Source organism: Erpetoichthys calabaricus, chromosome 10 (assembly GCF_900747795.2).
Source record: "Erpetoichthys calabaricus chromosome 10, fErpCal1.3, whole genome shotgun sequence".
Taxonomy (NCBI): domain Eukaryota; kingdom Metazoa; phylum Chordata; class Cladistia; order Polypteriformes; family Polypteridae; genus Erpetoichthys; species Erpetoichthys calabaricus.
This window is the reverse complement of record NC_041403.2, coordinates 47,174,229-47,200,384: the sequence shown is the minus strand read 5'-3', so window position 1 is coordinate 47,200,384 and position 26,156 is coordinate 47,174,229. Positions and strand designations below refer to the sequence as shown.

The following is a 26,156-nucleotide window of genomic DNA, read 5'->3' as shown; positions in this document are numbered from 1 at the left end:
GTGGATAATGGCTCTCACTGTGGTTCGCTGGAGTCCCAAAGCTTTAGAAATGGCTTTATAACCTTTACCAGACTGATAGATCTCAATTACTTCTGTTCTCATTTGTTCCTGAATTTCTTTGGATCTTGGCATGATGTCTAGCTTTTGAGGTGCTTTTGGTCTACTTCTCTGTGTCAGGCAGCTCCTATTTAAGTGATTTCTTGATTGAAACAGGTGTGGCAGTAATCAGGCCTGGGGGTGGCTACGGAAATTGAACTCAGGTGTGATACACCACAGTTAGGTTATTTTTTAACAAGGGGGCAATTACTTTTTCACACAGGGCCATGTAGGTTTGGATTTTTTTTCTCCCTAAATAATAAAAACCATCATTTAAAAACTGCATTTTGTGTTTACTTGTGTTATATTTGACTAATGGTTAAATGTGTTTGATGATCAGAAACATTTTGTGTGACAAACATGCAAAAGAATAAGAAATCAGGAAGGGGGCAAATAGTTTTTCACACCACGTCTAACTCTGTGATGGCCACTGCAGTTTTCAACACTGTGTTGTGCTGGGCTGATAACATCATTTCAGGAGAGGCCCACCAAATCACCAACCTAATTAAAAGGACGGGCTCAGTTATAGGAAAGACTCTGGACCTCCTGAAGGTAGTAGTGAAGGAGAGAATTAAAACAAAACTGAGTGCCATTATGAACAATGCTGCACATTCTCTTTCTGACACACAAACACTGAATACTTTCAGGCTGCAAATTATTCCACAGAAGTGTGTCAAGAAACAATACTGGGGCTCCTTTATAGCAGCAGCAATACGTCTGCATAATGCCTCAATGTGATAGTAATAGCCAAGTCATAAGTTTTCATTGTTTTTAATTCTCTTGTTTTATAGTCATTCTGGTGTGTGTTCAGACCAAAGAGTGTGTAAATATTTATTTATTTACTCATTTATTTATTTATTGAACTTCTGTCAGGTTAGGTCAGGTTAGGGAGCATGCACTCATACAGCATGTTGCCGCACCCATCACAAAACGAAACAGCTCGGAATCTTGGTTGGCAACCCCCCAGGCAGACATACGGTCCAGTCCCACCCTCCGGAAATGACCATTTATATGGTGGAGCCAGGTGTTACGTGGGTGTCCCGATGGTCTAGTTCAGCTGCTCAGGTCCTCAACAATGAGGATCCTGTGAGAAGGATCACTCTCAGGGAATCACGCCACATGGCCATAGGGCCATAACTGACGCTCCCTCAAAATGAAGGCAATGTGCCTCATTCGGGACTCCATAAGCAACCACTCATTCCACACAAAGTCAAACGAGTGGTACCCAAGGATTCTCCAAAGAGACACAGTACCGAAGGAGTCCAGGCTTCATCTTTGGTCATTGAATATCGTCCAGTTCTCACAACCATTTAGCAATCAGGATGCACCCCTTTCCAGCGACCTCATGAACCCCCCATGCTCTCCGAATCCGTCTACTGACTTCATAGGAAGAGTCACCAGAGACATTAATGTTGCTGCTGAATTAAGTAAACCTCTCGACAAGGTTGACACTCTCTCTGCAGACAGACACACTGCTGATGGCTGTGCCCAAGTGGTCATTAAAGGATTGGATCTGGGTTTTAATACAGAACACTCACAAGCCTAAATACACTCAGACTCCTTGCTCAGTCTCTCAAGAGCCCCAATCAGAGCCTCCATTGACTCTGTGAACATCACAGCCTTGTCGACAAATTCAAGATCAGTGAATCTTTCTTCAACAACAGATTTCCCATAGCCTCTGGACCCCACTACCCTGCCCTACACCCAGTCCATACAAGGATTGAACACAGTAGGAACAAGAACACACCCCTTATGAATCCCAGAATCAACTGGGAAAAAACACAGAGGTTCTGCCTCCACACTGCACAACACTCACAGTATGAGTGTACAGGCCAGCCATGATATCCAGCAACTTTGAGGAGGATCCCGCGAAGTCTCAGGATGTCTCAGAGGACAGCTTAATCAATTGAGTTGAACACTTTACTAAAATCGAAAAAGGCTACAAAGAAACTCTGCAGATATTCGGATGGATATATGGATATTGTGATCCATGAAAACCCTCAGTGGCAGGATGCAGTCGATGGTAGACTTTGTGACGTAAACACAGACTGCTCTGGTTGCTGGTAGGTTAGCGAGTGATCACGGACCCTATTGAGGATGACCCTAGCAAGGTTCTTACCCAGCACAGAGAGCAGTATTATCCCCCTGTAGTTTCCGCAATGTGGGCAATCATCCTTCCTTTTCTAGATAGGGACGACAAGTCCCATTTCCCAGTCAATTGGGATAACGGCCGTCTCCCAAAATGGAAGCAAAGACTGCTTGAAACACAGGAGAGCAGACTTATCACCAGCCTGGAGAAGTTCACCCCGGCAGATCCCTGTAGCCTTTCCTACCCTCAGCTGGTTCACCACCTGTGCAATCTCAGTGAGACAGGGTGGTTCATAGCTAACTGGAATATCAGCCTCAAGAACTGTGGACCCAGAGATGTCCAAGGTCCTAGCTGGAGGATCACCTTTAAACAGCTGTTCAAAGTAGCCAGCCCATTGGGTCACAAATGCAGTGTCATCCGTAAGGACCGTTCCATCAGCTGCCCTGACTGCGACACTCCGAGGAACAGATTCGGATGTGCGTAATGCTTCGATTTCTCTGAAAGCAGGACGTGGGTCACTAGACCACAGATGTTTACTTGCTCACAGATTCCCCTAACAAACATCTTCTTATCTGGCCTCAGAGCCCTCACACCTGTCCTTCTCAGTTCTAAGTACAGACTGGAGTTGCCATCAAGCCGTGCTCTGCGACTACTCTTGATGATATCCAGGGTGCCCTGTGAGATGAAACACTGCAAACACTGGTAACACCAACACAACCCTCAGCAATCTTCAGGGTCTTGACACAGAAGGTCTCCCACATCACATTAGGATCAGCAGTCGCACCCAGGTCTGTAAGTTCCCCACACAAACTGTGTGCAAAGCCATTAAAAACAGCCTGATCTTGGAGTCGGGTCAGGTCCAACCTTATTTTCCAATTAGATGATAGCCTACTGGACTTAAGCTGGATCTTCACAGTAGCAACAAAAAGTTTGTGGTCAGAACTGACAAACTGGGCACTTCTGTAGACCCTGCAGTTTTGTAAGAGCCTCCAGCGTCTGCCCACGAGGATGTGATCGACCTTCACTGCACCACCAGTATTGGAGTACCAAGTCCAACTGTGCAGCTCAGGGCATTGGAACCAGGACCCAGCGATCCACAGACCTTGACCTTTTGCACAATCAAGGAACACTGAGCCACTAGTCGCCAGACCCATGGGGACCGACACTTTCCTGATAGCCAGCCTGTCAGTGCCAGTGGTCGCATTAAAGTCACCCATAACCAGAGGCATGTCACCCCACAGGTGCCCATCAACCAAACAGCAAAGTTGACATCAGAGACAGAGACATCACTCAATGCAGTTGGAGAATACACTGAAACAACAGACAAGGCACTCAGAGACTTCCTTATTCTGAGTCTCATAATTTGCTCAGAAGGATCCAATCTGCCATGGCAACAGCTACTCCCTAAGTATGACAGTCTTCCGAGTGACCAGACCAATAAAAAGTGTACCCATCTACAGATATCTGGCCAGTCCCAGGTCTGCACACCTCTGAAATGCAGAGTTTATGAAGCTCCTGTGACAGCAGAGGAAATGCCGAGGAGATAAGACATTCCATGCACCTACCCAGATGGACTGCCTCAAATTGGGACCTGAGTGCTGCCATGCAGCAGTGATGCCTCAGCAGCACACCAATTATGATCCCTGACAGACCAGTCCCCATTGGTTATCTGATGGTTTTGACTCTTCTGTGGATGAGGCTCCCAAGGGCTGTCCCCCTATCCCCTTCATAATGCGAGTAGCCTTCTTAGGGATGGCTGCAAAAGAGCTACTCCCATGGAGAGCAGAAAGCACTCCTGTCTGTTGTCTCAGAACTGCCACCAACTCCCATGATTTCCCAGAAAGTTGGAGGTCCTCTCGCAGGGCTGGATGCAATTTAATGTAATACCCAAGAGAAAAGCTTCTGTAAAAACTCAAATTCATCCTACAGACAAATAAAATCTATCTATCTATCTATCTATCTATCTATCTATCTATCTATCTATCTATCTATCTATCTATCTATCTATCTATCTATCTATCTATCTATCTATCTATCTATCTATCTATCTATCTATCTATCTATCTATCTATCTATCTATCTATCTATCTATCTATCTATCTATCTATCTATCTATCACTTTACTCTGGTAGATTTAAAAAAAATAAGACCCATACTTTATTTATACTGATGAGTGGTGCATGTCAAAAACTCAAGGACTTCTTGGATCCATGTTACCAGATGTCAACAATGCAGCCTAATGCAGGACATGCTAACAGGTGAACCATTGGAATGCAATAAGAATAATGTTTAAATGACACAGAATATGTGAACAATGCTGCTAATCTATCTATATTACTAAACGACAGTTTAATTTATGCACGGCGGACGCACCGAGGCGCATGCGTACAGTGCCTCGGCGCCCCAGAGTCAAACCCAGTGGCTTCCCAGAGTCAGTAGGTGGCGCCCAAACAACACAACCTGTAAACTAAACTTGCTCTAATCCACTGTGCCAGCAGTCAGTGTGGCATATTTGGATCACATGATGGTAATTCAGTATTAAAAGTAAGTTCAATTATGATTCCTAACAGTAAACGACGTCTACCTAACGACACAGCCACAGAACAACAAAGACGAGACCGCATAGATAAAAACAATAAACGGAGGCTCCTACAACGCGCTTCAAAAACACCACACGCAAAGAAGTCACGGATTACTAAACGACAGTTTAATTTATACACGGCGGACGCGCCGAGGTGCTGTAAGTTCAATTATGATTCCTAACAGTAAATGACGTCTACCTAACGACACAGCCACAGAACAACAAAGACGACACCGCATACATAAAAACAATAAACGGAGGCTCCTACAACACGCTTCAAAAACACCACACGCAAAGAAGTCACGGCTCCAGACAACAAAGACGACACAGCATGGATAAAAACAATACATGGAGGCTCCTACAACGCGCTTCAGACACACCAGAAGCAAAGATGTCACGGCTCCACAATGAAAGAGTTCAACTAACGGAAAAAGAGGAGCTCAACGATTAGTAATACAAACACGAGCCCGTATGGCTACAACCTGTAAACGAGCCCATAAGGATAAAAACAATGAATGAAGGCGCCCACACAAAGAAACCGCTTTGGTACAAATATGTTTATTTAATTAAATGAAAACTTTACCATGGCTACGACCTGTGAAATAAACTTGAGGTAAAGCGTGCACGCCAGGTAATACAGCTGCCCGAACGCGACCGCCCACACCACCGCATATACCACGTTCGTTTAGTAATGTAGCCCTCCATGCCCCGATCCACCGCCATGGTCACTTCAGCACGCGAATCCGCCACCATCAGCAAACGTCTTCTCACTGATGACACAGCCATAGAAAAATAAAAAAGAGACTGCATGGATAAAAACAATAAACGAAGGCACCTACAACGCGCTTCAGAAACACCAGAACCAGATGAACGCACCCACCCTTCATAATATTTGATCCCTCCAAATATCAGAGGGAACAGAAAGTGATTGCCATTCTTGGATTTGCGATTCTTTCGAGAATTGAGGGCTTGCTAGTCAGTTACTAAAAAATAGAATACTGCATGTCACAAGAAAAAGGAACTTCCTGAAGTGGTTCTGGCAACATGCTCGGCTTTCCAAACATCAGATCTGAATCCATCTGTGTATCTGAGGCATGAATTGTAATAAACAATTTGGAGTTGAAATCCACCAGCAGTGAATTCAAATCAATTATGAAAAACATTTGAATTGGCATAGCGTAGCATCCCTGTACTATACTTTTGCTGCCTAGATGAGTTCCTGCTCCAATAAAATTAGGCTTTTCTGAGGAATTTTCTGAGGATCAACTTACTATTAGGTGTACCTGCTAGAATGGCTATTCAGTGACAGTGTACATGGTACCATGAGAAAAGCAAAAAGGGTAAGGGCCACGGCCAAGGTAGATAATAATGTGTCCAATTTCTATACCCTAGAAAACCAAATGTCATACTTTTACCCAAACTTTTGCTTTTATGGAGACAGCAATTAAATCCTCCACATTACATTATGCATAAGGTTTGCATTAGGCCCAAAAAACCAAATGCCTGATTTACTCACAGGCTAGTGTAAAAACTCCATTACAAACAACATTTTAATGTCTAATACAAGAAATTCAAGTGACTGAGAAAGTATGAGCTATAGCAATGCTGGACATCTGTTTAAGGATCTGCACTGCAATATCAGGGTTACCTAAAGTGTCATAAGGAAGAAAGGAAACCTCTTTTAAGATACATTATCTTAATAGAATAACAGTTTGGTTAAAATACCACATAGTGTGAAAATGAAACCTCAAAACACCTTGATAGAATTAATACAATTAAGAGCGAGATGTAAACATAAGATTAAAAATAAAGATGAAATACATTAAAAGGTAGCATTTAAATTATTCCACAATAGATAGTGTTCCAAATTTAGCAGTGCATAAAAATGATACATCAACAAGTAGTGAATACTAAAATATGGTAAAAAAAATGACAATCAATAGAAGATGTTATAAAATTAATATTTCTATTAATTACATTTATTTATTCCAGTCTTACTTGTATTAAAGCTGACTTACAATTCACAAGTATGTAGTAAAATATCACAACTGGAAACCTAGAAAGTTAGGTAATTCCTGTAGGTCATCAACTAAGTGGCTAGTAGGGACTAAGTCTGTAGCTTTAGCACAAAACCCTACATTTAATTATCCACTGTGATCTTTAGGAATCCTGATGGACTTAACACCATAATTTTCACATCCTCACATGTTTTTTAAGCTTTCCTGCATTAAGTAAACACAATAACAATTATAATAATTCCAAATTATATTCTGAATTTTAGCACAGACGCTGTTAACTATAAAGTCTATAAATAATTACTATTTTACAGCACTTCACTGGGAATATGGCGCAAGACAGTTTTTAAACATTTTTAAAGGATAGTTAGAGCACAAAAAATAAAAACGTCAAAATGGGTTTTAAAAGAAACTTATTTTCAAGCATGTTTGTTGCTCATTGGTCATTTACTTTAGAAAGGATTCCAGCTCTTAATTCTTAAATACTGCAATCAAAAATCCACTATTTTATAGCCCATTTTGGAAGCAATGAGCTCAAGACAGGGGACATAAATTCATTCCATCACAATGAATCACCAACATGCAGTCACAGAATTTGGCATAGAATGCCATTTAACCTAACCCTGCATATCTCTAGGATGCTGGATGAAACTGCTATACCACAAACATAGTGTGCCAGCCTCTGTTCCTGGATATATGAAACAGAACTACCACCAAAAACTGTGCCACTGTGCTGCACTCCTCTATGAAAACTTGTATGCCAAATTATGCTAAAAAATTGCTTCAGCATACATGAAAAAGCTTTCTTCTGCATGGCAGAATGCTGGCTTCTATAAATGAATACTCTACAGATTGATATGTAGGATGATGCATATTTTACTTTCCCTAAAATCAGACTTTTTCTAGAATTGTGCATAAAATGAAATCACTTATTAGAAATGCTTTCAGTTTTTATGAATAGCTTCTTAATGCACAATTCCAGCAGTTTTTTAATGTGTCTTTATTTTTAATCACAAAAATAAAGTAACAAAAAATATAAAGATGGTGTAGGAACATGGAAACCTACTGCGAATAGCTCTCTAATTCTTACTATTTATTTATGTATTTAGTTCTGTAATGAAAGTCAAATGTGCTGTAAAAGCACCAATATGCTGTTCCTTTGATAATGGTCAACACCAGACATTCAAATCTAATCTTACCACCTATCAGATGTACCACACAGCTGATACTCTAACTATCATTTAACCTATCTTTCCAATCAAAACCGTTATGTGTTGTACTCGGTACATATCTGATTGTCATTCCTTTGAATTTACCAATTTGGATTTTGACTCCACAATGTTTAAATGGCTCTTGTCAACATTGTGATTGACCTTTTTATTAACTCCAGTGCTTTATCACCTACTGTGCTGCTTCTGCTTGAATTCACTACGGATGTATTACACAGATGTCCTCAACTGCCAAATACACTAAAAAGAGAGTAAACTGAATCAAAAATGTAGATATACTCTTTTTAACATTTCCCATAACTATTTTCAATGGCACAGTAGAAAAAAACTAATGCTTTTTACATTCACCACAAGGTATTCATTATTTTCTTTTAATTTTAGATATTTCTGATTATAATAAATAAAATAAGTCTGGAAAATGTGGGCTGTATAATTATTTTTCAAAAGCAAGGGTAGTTGCTATATTTCATTCAATAACTTTTTTTCTAATGATAAATCAAAACATTTTCTTATATAAAATGATTTATACAAACCTGTCTCACTTTATGATTTGTAGGTAAATATAATAGGAAATTGACAGGTAAAGCGTAAAATTTTGTATTAAGCCTCATACAGATACATCTACAAAACCTATTAAATTCATAACTATATCAAAAAAGAGTATTGAAAAACGTTATGATTTATTTCAAACACAAATTCAGATTTTGTGAATTAATTATAAAGTCAGTGTACAAATGCCCTGACACTTACAGCAAGACATATTTTTTAACGATAGGTACAATATTATTAAAATGTTTATACATAACAAAAAATCTGCTATAAAAACTACACAAGCTGAACACAAATTGTACATAGTTTCTTTAATAAAAACCTGAAACTGTTAAACTAATGAAAAATCCAGTTCAGTCTATTATTAATCGCCATTGTCTTCTCCTCCACCATTAAGAGGGCATTTTAGTAAAATGTGAATTATAACTTTGGTAGAATTACATTTAATGTTTTTGAAATATCAATAATTTCATATATTTTAAGAGAGACTGCTGCGTTAAAATGATATACATATACATAACCTACTAAAAAAACAAAACTCAAGGCAGTTTGATTCAGCAAGTTTGAGATGGAAGTTTGTGAAAGTAAATCAGATTCAAAATGATAAATAATATATATGACCTATAATCAACAATCCTTTGTAGGGCTTAAAGTCCCCTCTAAAATATGCTCACCTAATACAGAATTTTATAAGGTTTAGCTACTTCTGTTTCTATTTGCCAAATTAAATTTTCCTGAATTCTCCTGGTATTACCATATCACTATATCTACAGCAATAAATGAGCTTCACAGTCATTTGAAAATAATAATATAATCACCTTTCATCTCCTTATCATAATAGGGGGACTTCAAGAACTGTAATTTATAGAATATGGAACAGGAGGTCACATGGCTTTCTCCATTCTCTCTTTATACAGTAACTGGCACTGTGCCTATGCTAACTCAACAGAAGGGTAGCACCTGATGGTACTGTATTGAAAAGTAAGCTGAACATGAACAGTTTAGCTAAAGTAGCCAATCATTAAAAATATTTTGAATCAATAATTATTTTACATAGCATCTTTAAAATTGGCATGATACGCAATGCAATATTAGTAATCACCAACACAGACAAAGATAGAATCAGTGTCCATGGAAATATAATGCACACATTTAGAGATTACTATAAGGCCTTATATTCTACTCAGTTTGAAGAACACAAGACACAATCAAATGCGTTTTTTGATACATTACGGATACCACAACTAGATACTCTAAGTGCAGAGGAACTGGATAAACTTCTGACACTGACATCAGAATTACTAGATCCTATAAATTCACTTCAGAGTGGGAAAGCACCAGGGGCCTCATGCATAACGCCGTGCGTTGAATTCACACTAAAACATGGTGTACGGACAAAAGCGGAAATGTTCATACGCACAAAAAAATCCAGATGCATAAATCTGTGCGTACGCTATCTTCCACGTTCTTCCGCTACATAAATCCCGGTCAGCATGAAAAGTAAAGCACGTGCACGCCTCTTTGAATATGCAAATGTATATAAATAGCCCTTAAGCTCAGCGTTCTGTGAAAAGGCAATGGCAAAAGCACAGGGGAAAATAAAAGAACTTCAGCGAATACCAAGTGGAGGCAAAGAAAAACGTACTATCTGTTGGTTAAAACAGTGGTATAAACAACAAAAGGAAGTTCATCGAGTGACATAGAGTATCGGAGAAACTAGAAAGCTCAAGTTCACAAAGTCGCACAGTGCCTGAAATAAAAAAAGAAGTTGTCAGATATCAAAGTCACTGTGAAAAGCGAGTCATTGCCCACCATCTGAGTGTCATTTGAAAGCTTATTAGGGTATAGAGAAAAGAAAAAAAAATAGGGACACAGTAGGAAAAAAGCGGGAAATGTCAACTTTAATCTTGAAATTTCCACTTTAATCACGTAATTTATTTTGTCATTAAAGTAGAACATCATAAACTTCATCTTAAAATCTTTAACTTACTAATTTCTAAATTACCATCATAACTAAAGTAGCATGTTAAATGCTTTGTATTGTATTTGTTCTTCTATGTGCTCTATGTGTGTGAATCACTACGTGATTCTTAAACGGGCTTTCTCTTCCTCCGACAGGACACAGAATTCATTACATTCGTGATATTACAGCTCTCTGAATAATTTAAATACTGAGATGTATACTTGTTAATCATTTTCATGATGATAGGAATTAAAGCATGTTATTAAACATGGGAACACGGTGGCGCAGTGATAGTGACGAGCTGGCGCCTCGTCCAGAGATTGTTCCTGCCACCTGCAAGATGCTTGCTGCACCTTGCGTGACCGTCGATGAAATAATTTATTGCAGCAGTACTGTCTCTTTCAAACGTTCTAACCTCCAGTTCCAGTCCTTCCTTTTCTTTCTCCAAGTAACCAATCGCCCAATGATCGGCTCTGTAATCGATGTCAAACCATCTGTAGGCTTAGAATACCGATTCTTTAAAACTTTTAAGGAACATTGAAATATCTTCGTAGTACATGTTTAATTATTCTATCCATCTATCAATCCAGTGTCACGCCAGTCACAGCAAGAATACAGCGTGAGGCAGGAACAATCCCCGACTGGGCACCAGCTTGTCGCTAGCGCTGCGACACCATGTCCTCACATGTTTAATTAGTAACAATATAGATTATTTAAATAATGTTAACATTTTATCTGTATAATGTAATAAACATATTTTGCTGTATTTCATCTTAAAAATGATATTGTCATCATACGTAAATACACGCTTTATAAAGTGGCTTAAGTTGTGCAATATTGTAACTGTATCACAAGTTTACAGTGAGGTAATTGTACTAATAAGTACAAACAGTTCTACAAGGAGCACTTGATGGACTGATTGAGTGCATTTATAGTTCTTGGGATGAAACTGTTTTTGAACTGCGATGTCCCTACAGGAAAGGCTCTGAAGCATTTGCCGTATGAGAGCAGTTCATATAGGCAGCATGGCTGAGGCAGCGTATGCTTGATGCTGTATATCGATAATTCTCTTTCCGATCAGCTGCTGTATAGCTGTGATTCCACACTCAGATATAGTGGGATAAATACTTGAGAGTAACAACCCTAAAGCAGCTATGGTATTTGGAAAAGTTTGGCCATTCCGTGGACCATTATATTGTTACAGGTTAGTTACAATCAGATGCCTTAAACTAATAAACAATATGCGGTTAATTTCAGTATATATGATAAAGCTGCGTCAGGGATGTGGATCTAAAAAAGAAAGAGTAACCACACTGGAACAAAAGCACTGCTTTGACACTGGGTGCCGCCAGTTTGCAAAACCGAGCGGAGAACTTGTGCACGTCAGGGTTTGAGCCAGCGTGAAAATGTGCGTGGCTTTACGCCAAGTTTAGGTTTTATACATCGCGATTTGACCGTGGAAACAGGCGTATGCAACATTTTTGTGCGTACGCACTGTTTATAAATGAGGCCCCAGGACCTGATGGGTACCTTGCTGAATTGTATAAACAAAAATTTCAGTTAAGTTAGCTCGCCTCTTATTAGCAATAAGAGCGAGAAGCGAGAGACAAAAAAAAATTATACCTCAAACTTTTCTCCAAGCATTTGTTACCATTTTTCCTAACAAAAATAAGTACTTACTACTACTGTGCATCATACAGACCAATCTTACTTCTGAATAATGATGTCAAGATACTCTCTAAAGCCCTAGCTAGAAGGATTGAGAAATGCGTCCTTCAGTAATATCACAAGATCAAACTGAATTTATTAAAGGTAGACATTTGGCTTCCAATCTTCAATACCTATTTAATGTAATATATTCACCTATAAAGTCTAACACTCCAGAGATCATATTATCTTTGGATGCAGAAAAAGAATTTGATATAGCTGAATGGGATTACCTATTCCCCACTTTGCATAAATTTGGGTTTGGCCAGAACATATGTGCATAGATCAAACTACTGTATACCAGTCCAGAACCTTGTATTGATAACATTATGTCAGACTACTTCAAACTAGAACGCTATACTAGACAATGATGCCCCTTGTCACCACTGCTATTTGTAATCGCCATTGAGCCATTGGCTGTTCATTTTCGAAATTCATCAGAGATAAAGAATATTTTCAGAGAAGGACTTGAACAGAAAATAACATTATATGCAGATGATATGGTACTATATATATGAGACCCACAAAATTCTGTTCCTACAGCCCTAAATATACTAACAACCCAATTGTCCTTCGTTCACTTAGAATATGGAACCAATGTAGGGAGCACTTTAAGTCAGAGAATATTTTATCTGTGGCACCTCTACATGATAACCAACTTTTTTCCATCCTCTCGAACTTAGTTTTTAATGTTTGGAAAACGAATAGGTTTAAATCATTTAGAGATTTGTATATAAACAATACGTTTGCAACCTATGAACAATTACACTTCAAATTTAGTCTCCCATTAACACAATTTTTCCACTATCTCCAAATTAGAAACTTTGCTAAATGAAATCTGCCCAATTTTCTTCACCTCCCACCTATTTCTATTCCAGAAGAGATTTTGATCAGTCTTGGGGACTCATACAGCATTTCTATAATAAATAAAAAACATTTTAAAGTCCCTTCCTTTTAAAGATCTGAGTACAGTAGGAAAAGGATCTCTTACTCAACATTTCAGAAACAGAGTGGAAGGCAGCCATGCAGAGAATTCACTCTAGTTTTATATGTACAAAGCATTCAATTATTCATCTCAAAATCTTTTATCAAACTTAAAATTGTCCAAAATGTTTCCATGGCAAGATCCAACCTGTGAATGTTGCAACCGAGCTCCAGCTTCACTAGGCCACACGTTTTGGGCATGTACCACATTAACAACTTTTTGGACAAAAATGTTTAAATGCCTATCAGACAACCTAGGTGTCACAATCACTCCTAACCCATTAACAGCTGTGTTTGGTGTACTCCCATTTGGACTTAAAGTGGAGAAGGACAAACAAACTGTAATTGCCTTTACTTCACTATTAGCACATAGACTTATCTTGCTCAAATGGAAGAATCCTAACCCACCTCTTTTAAGTCAGTGGGTAACTGATGTTATATATTATTTGAAATTGGAAAAAATAAAATTCTCCCTTACAGGATATGTTCAAAACGTTTTTAAAACCAGGCAGGACCTAATCAATAATATTTTAGAATAAGCATTTATATTGGGAGAAAGACTCCTTTCTCTCTTTACTACTCTCAGTATTTTTACTCTGGATGTTGCACTTCCTCTCTTTCTCATTGGTGGGGATTGATTTGAATTTAGTTTTGTTAAGTTTTGACTTGATTGTATGGAATGTTATATGTTTTAATAAATTAAATAAAAGATCAAAAAAATAAAAAATAAAATTAGCATGATTCAAATAAATGTTATTACAAAAAAAGTTAACATCAGGGGAGTAACTTTGTCAGAAAACTAACTACATGCAAATAATGTTACTGTACAATTAGTTTGATGGCTCATCCTTAGTGTAATGTTAATTATGAAGTATAAAATATTAGGTAATAGACAGTTTTCACCTATGAATGGGATAAGTGTCTTTGTAATTAAATATAAATACAAAAAAGGATGTGTTTCATGTATGGGCTAGACTAGTAATAATGAAGGGCAGTTCAACCAAAGAAGCACAAGAAAACTGTATAAACAAATAGATACACTATGTCACAGTTCTCTCCCCTCCTTCTGATGTGCAGGATGAATACTCAGGGAAAATCAAGGGAAAATGGCCAAGGAACTTTTGGTGTTTTCTTCCTTCTGGTACACCACAGGAAGAAATATGATTAATGCACTTCAAGGAAGGACACAGGAAGTAAATATCCACACAGTGAGGTCCAGTGTCATAACCAGGGAACAGAAAATAAGAGGGCTACTTCAAAGACGGTCTGAGACCTTTACCAAATGAGCCATTTAGCAAAACAAATGTACAAACTGCCTTATAGATGTATTTGTTGGTTTCTCTCAGAATTACAAACTAAAGCAGTTTTGAACCAATGAACACATGAAATGAGCATACAGTCCACTGGATTATTAAAACTATTCAAAATTAGTGTATTAAACTGATTAGATAGTGAATATGTGGATAACATTATGTTTAAAAAAATTACTAATTACATAATCATGTTTCATGTGCTATGCCCTCTAGTTGTAGGTATCACTACACATTTAACACCCCCCTTTGAATCAAATATTGCTTATTGACAGAATGATGTATAACATTGTTGTTTTTTATTGGACGTAATATAATCATATCTATCTATCTATCTATCTATCTATCTATCTATCTATCTATCTATCTATCTATCTATCTATCTATCTATCTATCTATCTATCTATCTATCTATCTATCTATCTATCTATCTATATGAATTCCTTGCAAAAAACACTTTCAAGGTTACAAAAATGGATAGAAGGGTAGATGTATGCATGTAACATAACTTACAACATTAGAAAGACATATGTGTAATACATTAATTTGCAAGCATCACTCTATTATAAAAAAAAATCTTGGAAAGAGACGAGACATGATTTTCTCAGAGAGACATTTTCACGTCCCGCGAGATGCCAAGAGATTTAACCATGCCCAGGGGTGGAAATAAAAGACAAAGAGTAGATGACAAAGTAGAACGTCGTAAAGAAGTCAAGAATATTGGTGCAGTACACATGCAGAGCTGATTAGAGATAATGGAAGTACAAAAACTTGAAAGTCTCAAAAAAAGGATAGTAAAAATTGCATTAGCACAAACAAACAGAAATTATTACTCGGTGAAATAATGGAACAGTGAAAAGAGATCAAATATATTGTTATATTGTTCGGATTCAAACTTTAAGACTTGTAGATCATCTAATTCGTAGTGCCATCAGGGAAAAAAAAGTAGTGTTTCTTCCCAATGAAGACGCGTATCTGTGACAATTAAAAGATTTGTTGTTTGGTGAAAGTTAAAATCCCACGAGAGAAAATTTTAAGCCCCGCAAGACAAGAGCTTATGCAAAGAGATTTGGAAAAGTCATGCCCACATAACCACACACACGGTTCAATCATTTCTCATTTGTGTGAATGCTATTGTCAGACACATTTCTTGTAGACAGAAAGAAACGATATTCTCTCACGGGCAGTTATACATTGCGTTGTCACGATGTAATTCCAAACACGGAATTAAAATTCAATGTAATATTAATTGATAGGCTTCTGTATCACACACTAATAAAAAAATGTTGGTTTTCTTTAAAAGTAAAGGTCTATAAAATCCACTTTATTTTCTTGTAAATTTTGTTTTATTTTTTCCCATTTTTGGTGTTCTCTAATATATTTTTTTACCAATGTTACTGTAAAAATTAACCATGATTACACAAATAATAGCAAAATGGCACTTTAGGTTCCTTTAAAATTGTACTTTGAATGTTCAAACAGGATTGAGCTTTTGAACTGAAGACTCAATTTCCCCCTAACTCGTCATCAATTCAAAAGCTTGATCCTGTCTGAGCACACTCCCTAGCCATTCATCACCAGATTTTCTGGTTTATTTAAGAATACTTTAGCAAAAACTTTTGTATGCTCACAATGCCTCAAACATGTGGATATCTTGCATATGGATTATGTGACATGAGAATTGTTTTTCATGGACATTTGGATATTGTGTGCCATTTGTTCACCACTGGCCCCCATTGAAGTCTGTTGTGTCAGAAACTTTGTTAACATTGTTCTCCATTAAAATATAATGTTAAAAATATTTCATTCCATTACTAAAAAAAACATCAGGTAAGCAGCAGAAAAAAATTTTGGCTGAAATATTTCTTTAAATATACCACCCCAGGAAAATTCAATTATACACAACAGGAGTTTGATAAAACAGAACTGACCTTTTGAATTGAATACCCACATCTCTCATTTGTTGGTCATTAAGAAATAATTTTAATAATTCTGCATTTTTCAACAGCTGTTCTGTGAACTGCAGCAGAGAACTGATCATTTGTTTGGTGAAGCATCTAAGGTATGTACAAATATGAGGCATATTTTCTGCCTGATAATGGTTTTACTGGCTGTTCTTTACCTTTTTATCTCTAGATGAGAACAATTGAATGAGCTATTATTGAACAGGATACTGGACCAATGAATGAAGGATAAGGTTGGTCTTCAATTCAAAAGCTTGATTTAGCACATTCCTCTTACATTTGAGAGATGATTTCCAGAAAAAACTTAATTTTACAATATTTTAACAAAAATATACTGCTCAAAAAATTAAAGGAACACTTTTTAATCAGACTATAGCATCAAGTCAATGAAACTTCTGGGATATTGATCTGGTCAGTTAAGTAGCAGAAGGGGTTGTTATTCAGTTTCAGCTGCTTTGGTGCACTAGAGGGGCAACAATGAGATAACCCCCAAAAAAGGAATGGTTTAACAGGTGGAGGCCACTGACGTTTTTCCCTCCTCATTTTTTCTGACTATTTTTCCACTAGTTTTGCATTTGGCTATGGTCAGTGTCACTACTTGTAGCATGAGGCAATACCTGGACCCCACAGAGGTTGCACATGTAGTCCAACTTCTCCAGGATGGCACATCAATACGTGCCATTGCCAGAAAGTTTGCTGTGTCTCCCAACGCAGTCTCAAAGGCACAGAGGAGATTCCAGGAGACAAGCAGTTACTCTAGTAGAACTGGACAGGGCCGTAGAAGGTCCTTAACCCATCAGCAGGAACGGTATCTGCTCCTTTGGGCAAGGAGGAACAGGATGAACACTGCCAGAGCCTTACAAAATGACCTACAGCATGGCCACTGGTGTAAATGTCTCTGACCAAACAATCAGAAACAGCCTGATGTCCTCTAGTGGGCCCTGTGCTCACTACCTGGCGCCATGGAGCTCGATTGGCATTTGCCATAGAATACCAGAATTGGCAGGTCCACCACTGGTGCCCTGTGCTTTTCACAGATGAGAGCAGGTTCACCCTGAGCACATGTGACAGACGTGAAAGGGTCTGGAGAAGCCGTGAAGAATGTTATGCTGCCTGTAACATCGCTCAACATGACCGGTTTGGTGGTGGGTCAGTGATGGTCTGGGGAGGTATATCCACTTGAGGGATACAAAGACCTCTACAGGCAAGACAATGGCACCTTAACTGCCATTAGGTATCGGGATGAAATCCTTGGACCCATTGTCATACCCTATGCTGGTGCAGTGGGTCCTGGGTTCCTCCTGGTGCACGACAATACCTGGCCTCATGTGGCAAAAGTATGCAGGCAGTTCCTGGAGGATGAACGAATTGATACCATTGACTGGCCTCCATGCTCGCCTGACCTACTGTAAATCCAATAGAACATCTCTGTGGGCGGCCCTGAATAAGGATCCTTGTAAGGTGTTTGCAAAGTAAAAAAAGAGCAACATATAATATTAAAAATATACATGAATATAAAAAAAAAAGTTTGAATGTTGGAAAGTTATTCAATAACAGCACTATCTACGGTGGACAACTTCTGGACAAAAGTTACGGATTCAAATCAGACTTGTTTTATTCAATACAAATACCGGGCTTCTTCTTTCCACAGCCAAATAAAACAATACACTACAATTTAATTATCTTCTTTTTTTCTTCTTCCTCCTCTTCCTCTCCCTTCACTACTCCTTCTCAGGCAAGCCTACTATCAGTATTCCTGATGCAACGATATTGCACTACTTCCATAGAACAAGGCAACCTCCCCTCACAGGTCCCTTCAATGGGCCTCAAGGACTCCAGCAGGGCTGCCCATTGAGAGTACAACTCCCATGCAGCCCTGTGGCTGTCCAAATGATAGCCTGATAAGAGTGATGCTACTACCCAGTGTATTGGGGGAGACATGGCCCGGAAGGGTAGTTTTCCATTGTTCATCCACTCCACTGGTTCATGGCTGAGTAACTCTGCAACAACCATCCTGGCTGGAAAGACGAACCGTCCATGCCTTCCTTTTCATTATTCAATCTAATCTAAGTCATTTGTTATCAATTATGTCTTGTATTATGATGTCAATAGCTTTATAAAGTATAAATCTTTGGAAGCTGATATATTCTCCTCACCAAGCAGGTGGAAAGCCCACAAGGCAACTCCACATTACCTCTTCAGGCTGAACCCAACTGAGCTACTTGTGTTAACATGGTTACCAGCTGCTTGCTATTGATTGTGACCACAGGTCTGGGACCTAGTAACCCTACTGAAATGGTCTGGCCATGTACTAAGGATGTCTCCTAGAAGCTAAGAAGAAAGACTTTTATCTTTCAGCTAGACTATGATGACTCCCCAGAAGTCCTTGAAATTTTTTGCTAAGGATAGGGTTGCCTGGCATGTCCAGCTCAGTTTGTTCGCTTCAACCCTCACTAGAACAAGGAGACAGAAGAATGACAGTTTCTGGAAAGCATTTTGTAATAGCTCATTCTGCAAAAAGCATTAATCATAATAATGATTTTGCTGTTTAAACAAATATAATGTTTACCTTTATTTTGAATATTCCTACTCAAATATCAGAAAAAATTACAACAAATAAAATAATAAGGGAATAAAACACCTATGGTACAAATTAATGACTTGTTGAAAAAGATTTTAAGGGAAGCATCCTTTAATTAATGTTATGCAGTATGCATGCTTAAGACAATGACAAAAAATAATAAGTAAACAAGCTGCAACACCTAAAAATATCACACACATTATTGTTGCAAGCAGAGGTTTAAGTAAGAAAATTAACTAAATGGACAAATAATTAAAATTTACATCTTTCAAAGAAGAAAAAAATAATGGGCATATTATTTCATTTGTTTATTTATTTTTCTGATCCTGCTTATTTCAGAATGTTAAAACTATTTCATAAAACAAAGGTGATTACAATACATGTGTTCTAATGATGCATGGCCAATTTAATAAAATGGCTGTTATAATACGCTTAAATGTTAGGAAATAATCTAATTTTTCTCTGAGAATGTTGCTTTACTCACAGCAGAGCAGCTTAATCTCATGATGCCCACAATTTTGCATTTGGATGGAATATAGGTCAACTGTGCCAACTCAGTAATAAAGTACCCTGAACAATTTACATAATAGCTGATGCACGGTGTTGGTCTGAGCTCACCATATGCATTTACACCTTTCATTTACAGTGTGTAGAAGTTACTGTCTAACATGTTACTTTCAAACAAACTACAATAGCTACATAAAAAAACTACAGGTATGAATGTTCTGTTTTCATATTAGATTGGGCATACATGTATTACTGTATTACACTATATAAATAAGAATGTTTTGTGTCATAAGGATTAATTTACTTTAGTTAAAGCTGTTAGAGATTTGGAAGCTAAAACATTAAACTTTTACCATTCAGAAATTAGACAGGGAATAAATTGTTACAAGGAAACAAAGAGACTGATATTTACAACACAATACAGTGCATGATTAATCCCCAGAGTTTCCCTTGTTTATACACAACTTTTAATGCATTTACTTTACAAGGGTGTCCTCTGTCTAATTGTGGTGCTGTCTTTTTTCACCTATTGCACTGGTCTGAAATTTGTAGAAGTTTTTCACTAAGCCTAAAGATGTTTAAGAAAACTATCCATCCATCCATTTTAAAACCTGCTTATCTATTTCAGGGCGATAACAAGCCAGTGTTTAAACTGGTAGGACAGGGTAGGAACCAACACAAGTGGGTACACCAGGTTTTTAGGAAATCATTGTACATTATTTTTGATTCATCTTAAATACACCCATACAGATGTAAGACAAAATTGAAAACTCCACTAGGAATGCATGCAAACATAACATTTTTATAAGTACTGTATGTAAGCATTATGAAGCAGAGATGCAACTCATAACCCTGATGTGATAACTATAACTTTTTTTAATGGATTGATGAAAGTTGCCCTTGATGTGTGACCCTCTGTTATAACTGCAAAAATACACAAAGGCATTTGAAATTTCAGCATCAGCTCTATACAGTTTCTACATCAAGAAGTAGACAGGGTTGGACAGTAAAGTAAAAATATACACCTTTCTATCAAATTTGCCATTTTCCTAAGTTTTCCCATTTTTCTAAGTGTGCTTGACTTTTACTTTGTGGAAATATTTTCATGCAATTATGAAAGCACTGTCACAATAACAATGATTCCAGTTAGTAATATTTGACATAAAGTATAAGTGTGAACTATACAACAAAGTCATAAATGCTGATATTGCTTACTAAGAGACATACTGTATATACAGTTTTACTATTTACTTCCTTAGCAGTTCATGCATACCACCTTAGAATATTGCATCTAAGGACTTGATGGTTCAAACGGTGTCACTACATTACATATTTTTAACTGAAATAGAAAAAAATCTGATTAAAGCCATAGCCTATATTATATATAATTTATAAATATAGCATGCCCATTTATTTTAAGTGAACTACACTTTAAACAACAAAGAACAATGGAATTAATGTTGCTGGACACTTTACTCCACAACTTTACCTGAGAATAAAGAACCATGAATATGCAATGCACATTTTGTTTGTTGAAAGAAGAGGGAGACAATGCAGTATGAAATGAGATGAAATGAATGAAAAAGGCATACCAGTGATAGATAGATAGATAGATAGATAGATAGATAGATAGATAGATAGATAGATAGATAGATAGATAGATAGATAGATAGATAGATAGATCCGTTTCTAAAATGCTTTACTGAAACACAATGACTTTTGCTGCAAAAGTATAAATAATAGAATTACAATAATGAATATAAAGAAAGAAATAATAATAATAGATACATACTGTATTCATATCGCTAAGTTTTACTGGCAGATAGATAGATAGATAGATAGATAGATAGATAGATAGATAGATAGATAGATAGATAGATAGATAGATAGATAGATAGATAGATAACACTTATGCAGACATTAGTAGCTGTTCTTTTTAACTGTATTATATGTTATATCCTAAAGACTGGGATTTCTGCTCTGTGGGCATATGATGGCTAAAATTTACTTATTACTATTAAACTGTAAGATCTGATAAACAATATTACTAATTTTCCAGTAGATGTGTATTATTAATTTGATCTAAAAACGGATACTCCCAAGGCATTCGCTAAGGCAGCGATATCCTGATGTGTTTTAATGTGCATTTAATTATCGTGATTTTGCGCTTTCTATGTGCTGAATTGTCATCGTTAAGGTAAGGTTTTCACAAGGGAAGAGCCTGAGTAAAACGTGTCAATCAATAATAAATGTACACATTTCTAAGCCATCTCTCTCATCAGATGCTGTTCAACGCCACTAACATAAACTGCCCATTATATGGACAAATAATCCCATTCAAACGGTCTACTGGCTTCTTTGGTTGTTTGATTGAAGACGTTGAGAAAAATACGCTGACAACACACATTACTTGTAAACACGGCTCTTGCCTTTCAAGAAAACACAATTATCAGTAGGTGTATTCTATTCCAAAGCTTTCCGTGGAGATCCTGTGAAAATGCGTTTAAGTTTTTCGTTGTTTAAACGTTGATTTTACCGGCGGCTAGCACATGCATACAAAATCACATTCTGGACATAAAATATTTCCATTTGTCAAATAGTAGTCAACACTACCAAACCCTGTATATAACCCAGTCCCCTCCTCCACCTTCATAACACCCACACACATATATAATCCCTATGTAATAATTATTCTGGCACAAATACATTATAATGCCTTGCCATTGCAAAATAGTCAAAGGCGTAAGGACCAAGAGGAGGTTTCCAGACGGATGTGTTTGGGCAGCAGATAAGCCTGCAGAGTGCCTTTAGGAATGCAAACGCACCTACCTCTACGAAGTAGAAGCAAGGCAGCAAGGTAACGCTGTCTTTGGTCAGTTTCCCTTTTTGTCGATCCTTCCCAGACATTATGAACGGAGGTAACGATCGCGGTACAATAATACAAAAATACGGATATTAACACTTGTAGGTAAGAAGCAACTATATCCAAGTGGTACTGGCGGCGTCCGCAGAGCGAACGCCTGACGGCTGCAGCTGCGTGGCCAAATGTCACAGATAGTGAACGAGCAGCTTCAGAGCATCTCGCGCGCGCCTAGGAGCGCACACGACGCGCGGGTCTTCCCTGGAGCAAGCTACAATCGGCTATGCTGAGTGATGTTAATGCTGATATAAAACGCCGTAATGGCTGACACGTCGCATGCTCACGGGTGACAATATTAATCTGTTAAAAGACTGCTTCTTCCCGGCGCAGTGGAGCTCAGCCTATTAAACCATGTGGGCACTGGCAGACGAGTAAAAGGTATAATAGTGAGGGTGACGTCAGAGAGGCATCGACACGTAAGAGATTTAAACTCGCGCTCCCGGTCCACACTGTCGCCACTAAGAACAGCCGCTGGGCATGTGGTACCACCCTTAATAAAGGCGTCGATTCTGTATGTTTTTCAGTGCACCGTGCAGTGAATTTGCTATAAGAATACTGTACATCTGTCGCAAAACGCCTTGGTAACCATTATCATCAAAGAGTCTGGATTCATTAGGCACTCCTGTTACACAGCATGTTAAACCAGAAAGCTGGATTAAAACCCCAGCCTTGTTACTATCTGTGTACAGTTTGCGCATCTTGTAAATTCCCTCTTTTACCCCCAAATCCGAGAGATGCGCGTGTGGTTAACTAGCAACACTTAAGTTAATATGGATATATCTTTGATTTTTCCCTGCAGAATAGTGGCCTGAAACCAGCTGTCTACAACAAACTTAACTATATCCATCCATCCATAATCCAACCCGCTGAATCCGAACACAGGGTCACGGGGGTCTGCTGGAGCCAATCCCAGCCAACACAGGGCACAAGGCAGGAACCCACCGCAGGACACACACAAACACACCCACACACCAAGCACACACTAGGGCCAATTTAGAATCGCCAATCCACCTAACCTGCATGTCTTTGGACTGTGGGAGGAAACCGGAGCGCCCGGAGGGAACCCACGCAGACACGGGGAGAACATGCAAATTCCACGCAGGGAGGACCCGGGAAGTGAACCCAGGTCCCCAGGTCTCCCAACTGCGAGGCAGCAGCGCTACCCACTGCACCACCGTGCCGCCCAACTTAACTATATGTGACCAGTAAATGTAATGAGCAGCATGATACCACAGAAGTTAACAAGCAGCCTCCCAATTTTCTAGTTTCACCCCATTTTATCACTATATGGAGTTTTCATGGTTTCCCATAGGTTTTTCTAGACTCTTAGGTTTCTTCTCACATCCCAAACACGTGCAAGTTAGAGATCTTGGTGATTCTAGACTACATTTTATAAATAAGAATAGATTTCAGTAAAATAGTTACCTATTCAAAATTGTGCCTGATTCTACTGCTATATGCACCCAAGTGTCAAGGGCCCAGTAATAAAATAAATACTGTAGATTCAGGAAATTAGGGTTTTGTACTACCTCAAACCACTTTATATGTTCAAAACAACTGGGATGTATCCACAATGACAGGTCAAACATGTAAAGCAATTTGCTCATATTTATACACTATAGTGATCACTGTATTAATTTAATACTTAATGTATTGATTTCTTTAGAAAATGTATTGATTTCTTTCTGTATTTCATTTTCAGTAGTCAAAACACGAATTAGAAACATCTGTAGTTAATTTTAACTAGTTAGAATTTAAAATGCTGATATCTGCAGTTCCTTTTTCAGTCATGGGCTTTTCCTCCTCACATTTACAAAGATTTTAATTAGAAATATTAGTAATTATGAAAAAAAATAAACAGGAACAAAAAAAATGTAATGCCTGTTGATGTTACATTGTTGCTATAATGTAGACAGTCAACAAAGCAACTTCAACCTGTAACCTTTGTTTTCAAGTTCAGTTCCTTATTTTCATATTATATCAGTATATGTGCATATTAAGTAATTTGATTTTTATGTTGGCTATGATTTATATGATTTCTTAATGCTATTACCTAAATTTGTGGTATAACTTAAAACTTAGTAAGCAACTAGTTTGTACACTGTACAAGCTGTAGCTATGTCCACCAATTGATTTAAGCATGTTTTTAAGTAAGCATGTTTTCTTGGACTTGCAAAAAGACATTATCAATTGATGAGTTTTAGCTGAGGCATGTTGATAATGACCAAACAAGCAAAGTAGATGTTAGTGGGTGGAACACCAGAAGACAACCGATGAGTTGTTTGGCTTCGCCAGTTTTAATATGCACAGTTTATAGTACAGTACATTGCAATCTTCCACAGGCGATGTGCATGACATGCATTTAAGGAATTTGGGTTCAGATTCTTCATGAACCATGTTTTACAAAAGAAGAGCAGCAGTGGAAGAATGTGAGTTTTTATAGCCAAACTTTATGCGGTTTAAGGATGAACCTTTGTTTGAATGTATTTAACTGTACGTACCATACTCCTCTGTCAGAAATTCCCTGAGTCACTTTATTAGAATTAGTCACTGTGGAGTTCTGCTCAAATAACAATGCGGTCATTTCCACTATTTTCCTCTGTATTCTCACTGTTAAAAAAGTGCATCAGTAGCTGAAAACTGCTTGGATCCTGGTGTTAGCTTTTATAGTTAATACAAAGGTGAAAGGCAGTTACTTAGAAATTGGCAAAAGGTAGTGTATGTAACTGGAAAAACTTTATAAAATTGGTGACAGCAACTCAACTCCTTTAGTGTCCTGCATGGATGGGAATGCTCAGCACCAAGGTTATTTAATAATGTGCTTCATTGGTGCTACAACAGATCTCATGTGTTCACTTGGTCACATATCTTTGCCTGTTTAAGCTGTTAACTGCTAATTACTTAAATGTGACTTTGTGATTCTCAATGACATTTAATTCTATGTTCCAGTCCTTATTTCTGCTATTATTCTGTTGCCTCTGAAATTTCTACTACTGCGTGATATACATTACTTAAAAATTCATGGTATCAAAGGAACAACCAAAACCACTGAAATCGCGGCAATTGGGTTAAGATTCAAAATACAAGATCTGGCATAATCACTTTAGTGCATTCATAGTCATACAATTAAGAAACAACATTATAATTTTTTTTTTAATTTACAGCACATGTTAAAGAATATGGCAAATCTTGGACATTTCAGTTTCAGTGCACTGATGATAAATATTTTGACAAGTTAAAAAAGAGAGTAAGGTGTTTGTTATGAACCCTCAGATTTTCAAGGTCAGTCTCCATGTCTCAGCCACTCTATTATTATATAATTCAATTTGAGGAGTTTGTAATAACACTGCATGCATTTCTGCTAAATACCTTGCAGACTGTGTCACATTAAATGCTATTTTTTAAAATGCAGTATATTCTTTCAGTTTAATATATATATTCATTTTTTTGAAAGGTTATCATGTTATACTCAGTGTATATTCTACCATTTGATAAAGACAGCAGCCAAACACCTGAACTCGTACTGACTCATATCTAGTCTTTCTCACAGATATTGATCCATGCTGTTTGAAGCCTCATTTAAAAAGTCCCTTGGGTCTTTGCATTACACTTCACTTAAGATTGTGAAACATTTAGGAAACTTTTATTCTTATTACTGCCA

At 37.7% G+C, this 26,156-nt stretch overlaps 1 protein-coding gene across 1 annotated transcript in view; it reads right to left on the bottom strand.

Moving 5' to 3' along the window:
- Positions 1–22,877, bottom strand: part of LOC114658972 (phospholipid phosphatase-related protein type 4-like) — a 113,196-nt gene extending 90,319 nt beyond the window's left edge. Inside the window, exon 1 of the mRNA XM_028811126.2 lies at positions 22,405–22,877. Coding sequence (XP_028666959.1) covers positions 22,405–22,482 — 78 coding nt within the window. The 5' untranslated portion in view covers positions 22,483–22,877. The remainder of the gene's footprint in view (positions 1–22,404) is intronic.
- Positions 22,878–26,156: the final 3,279 nt, after the last annotated feature.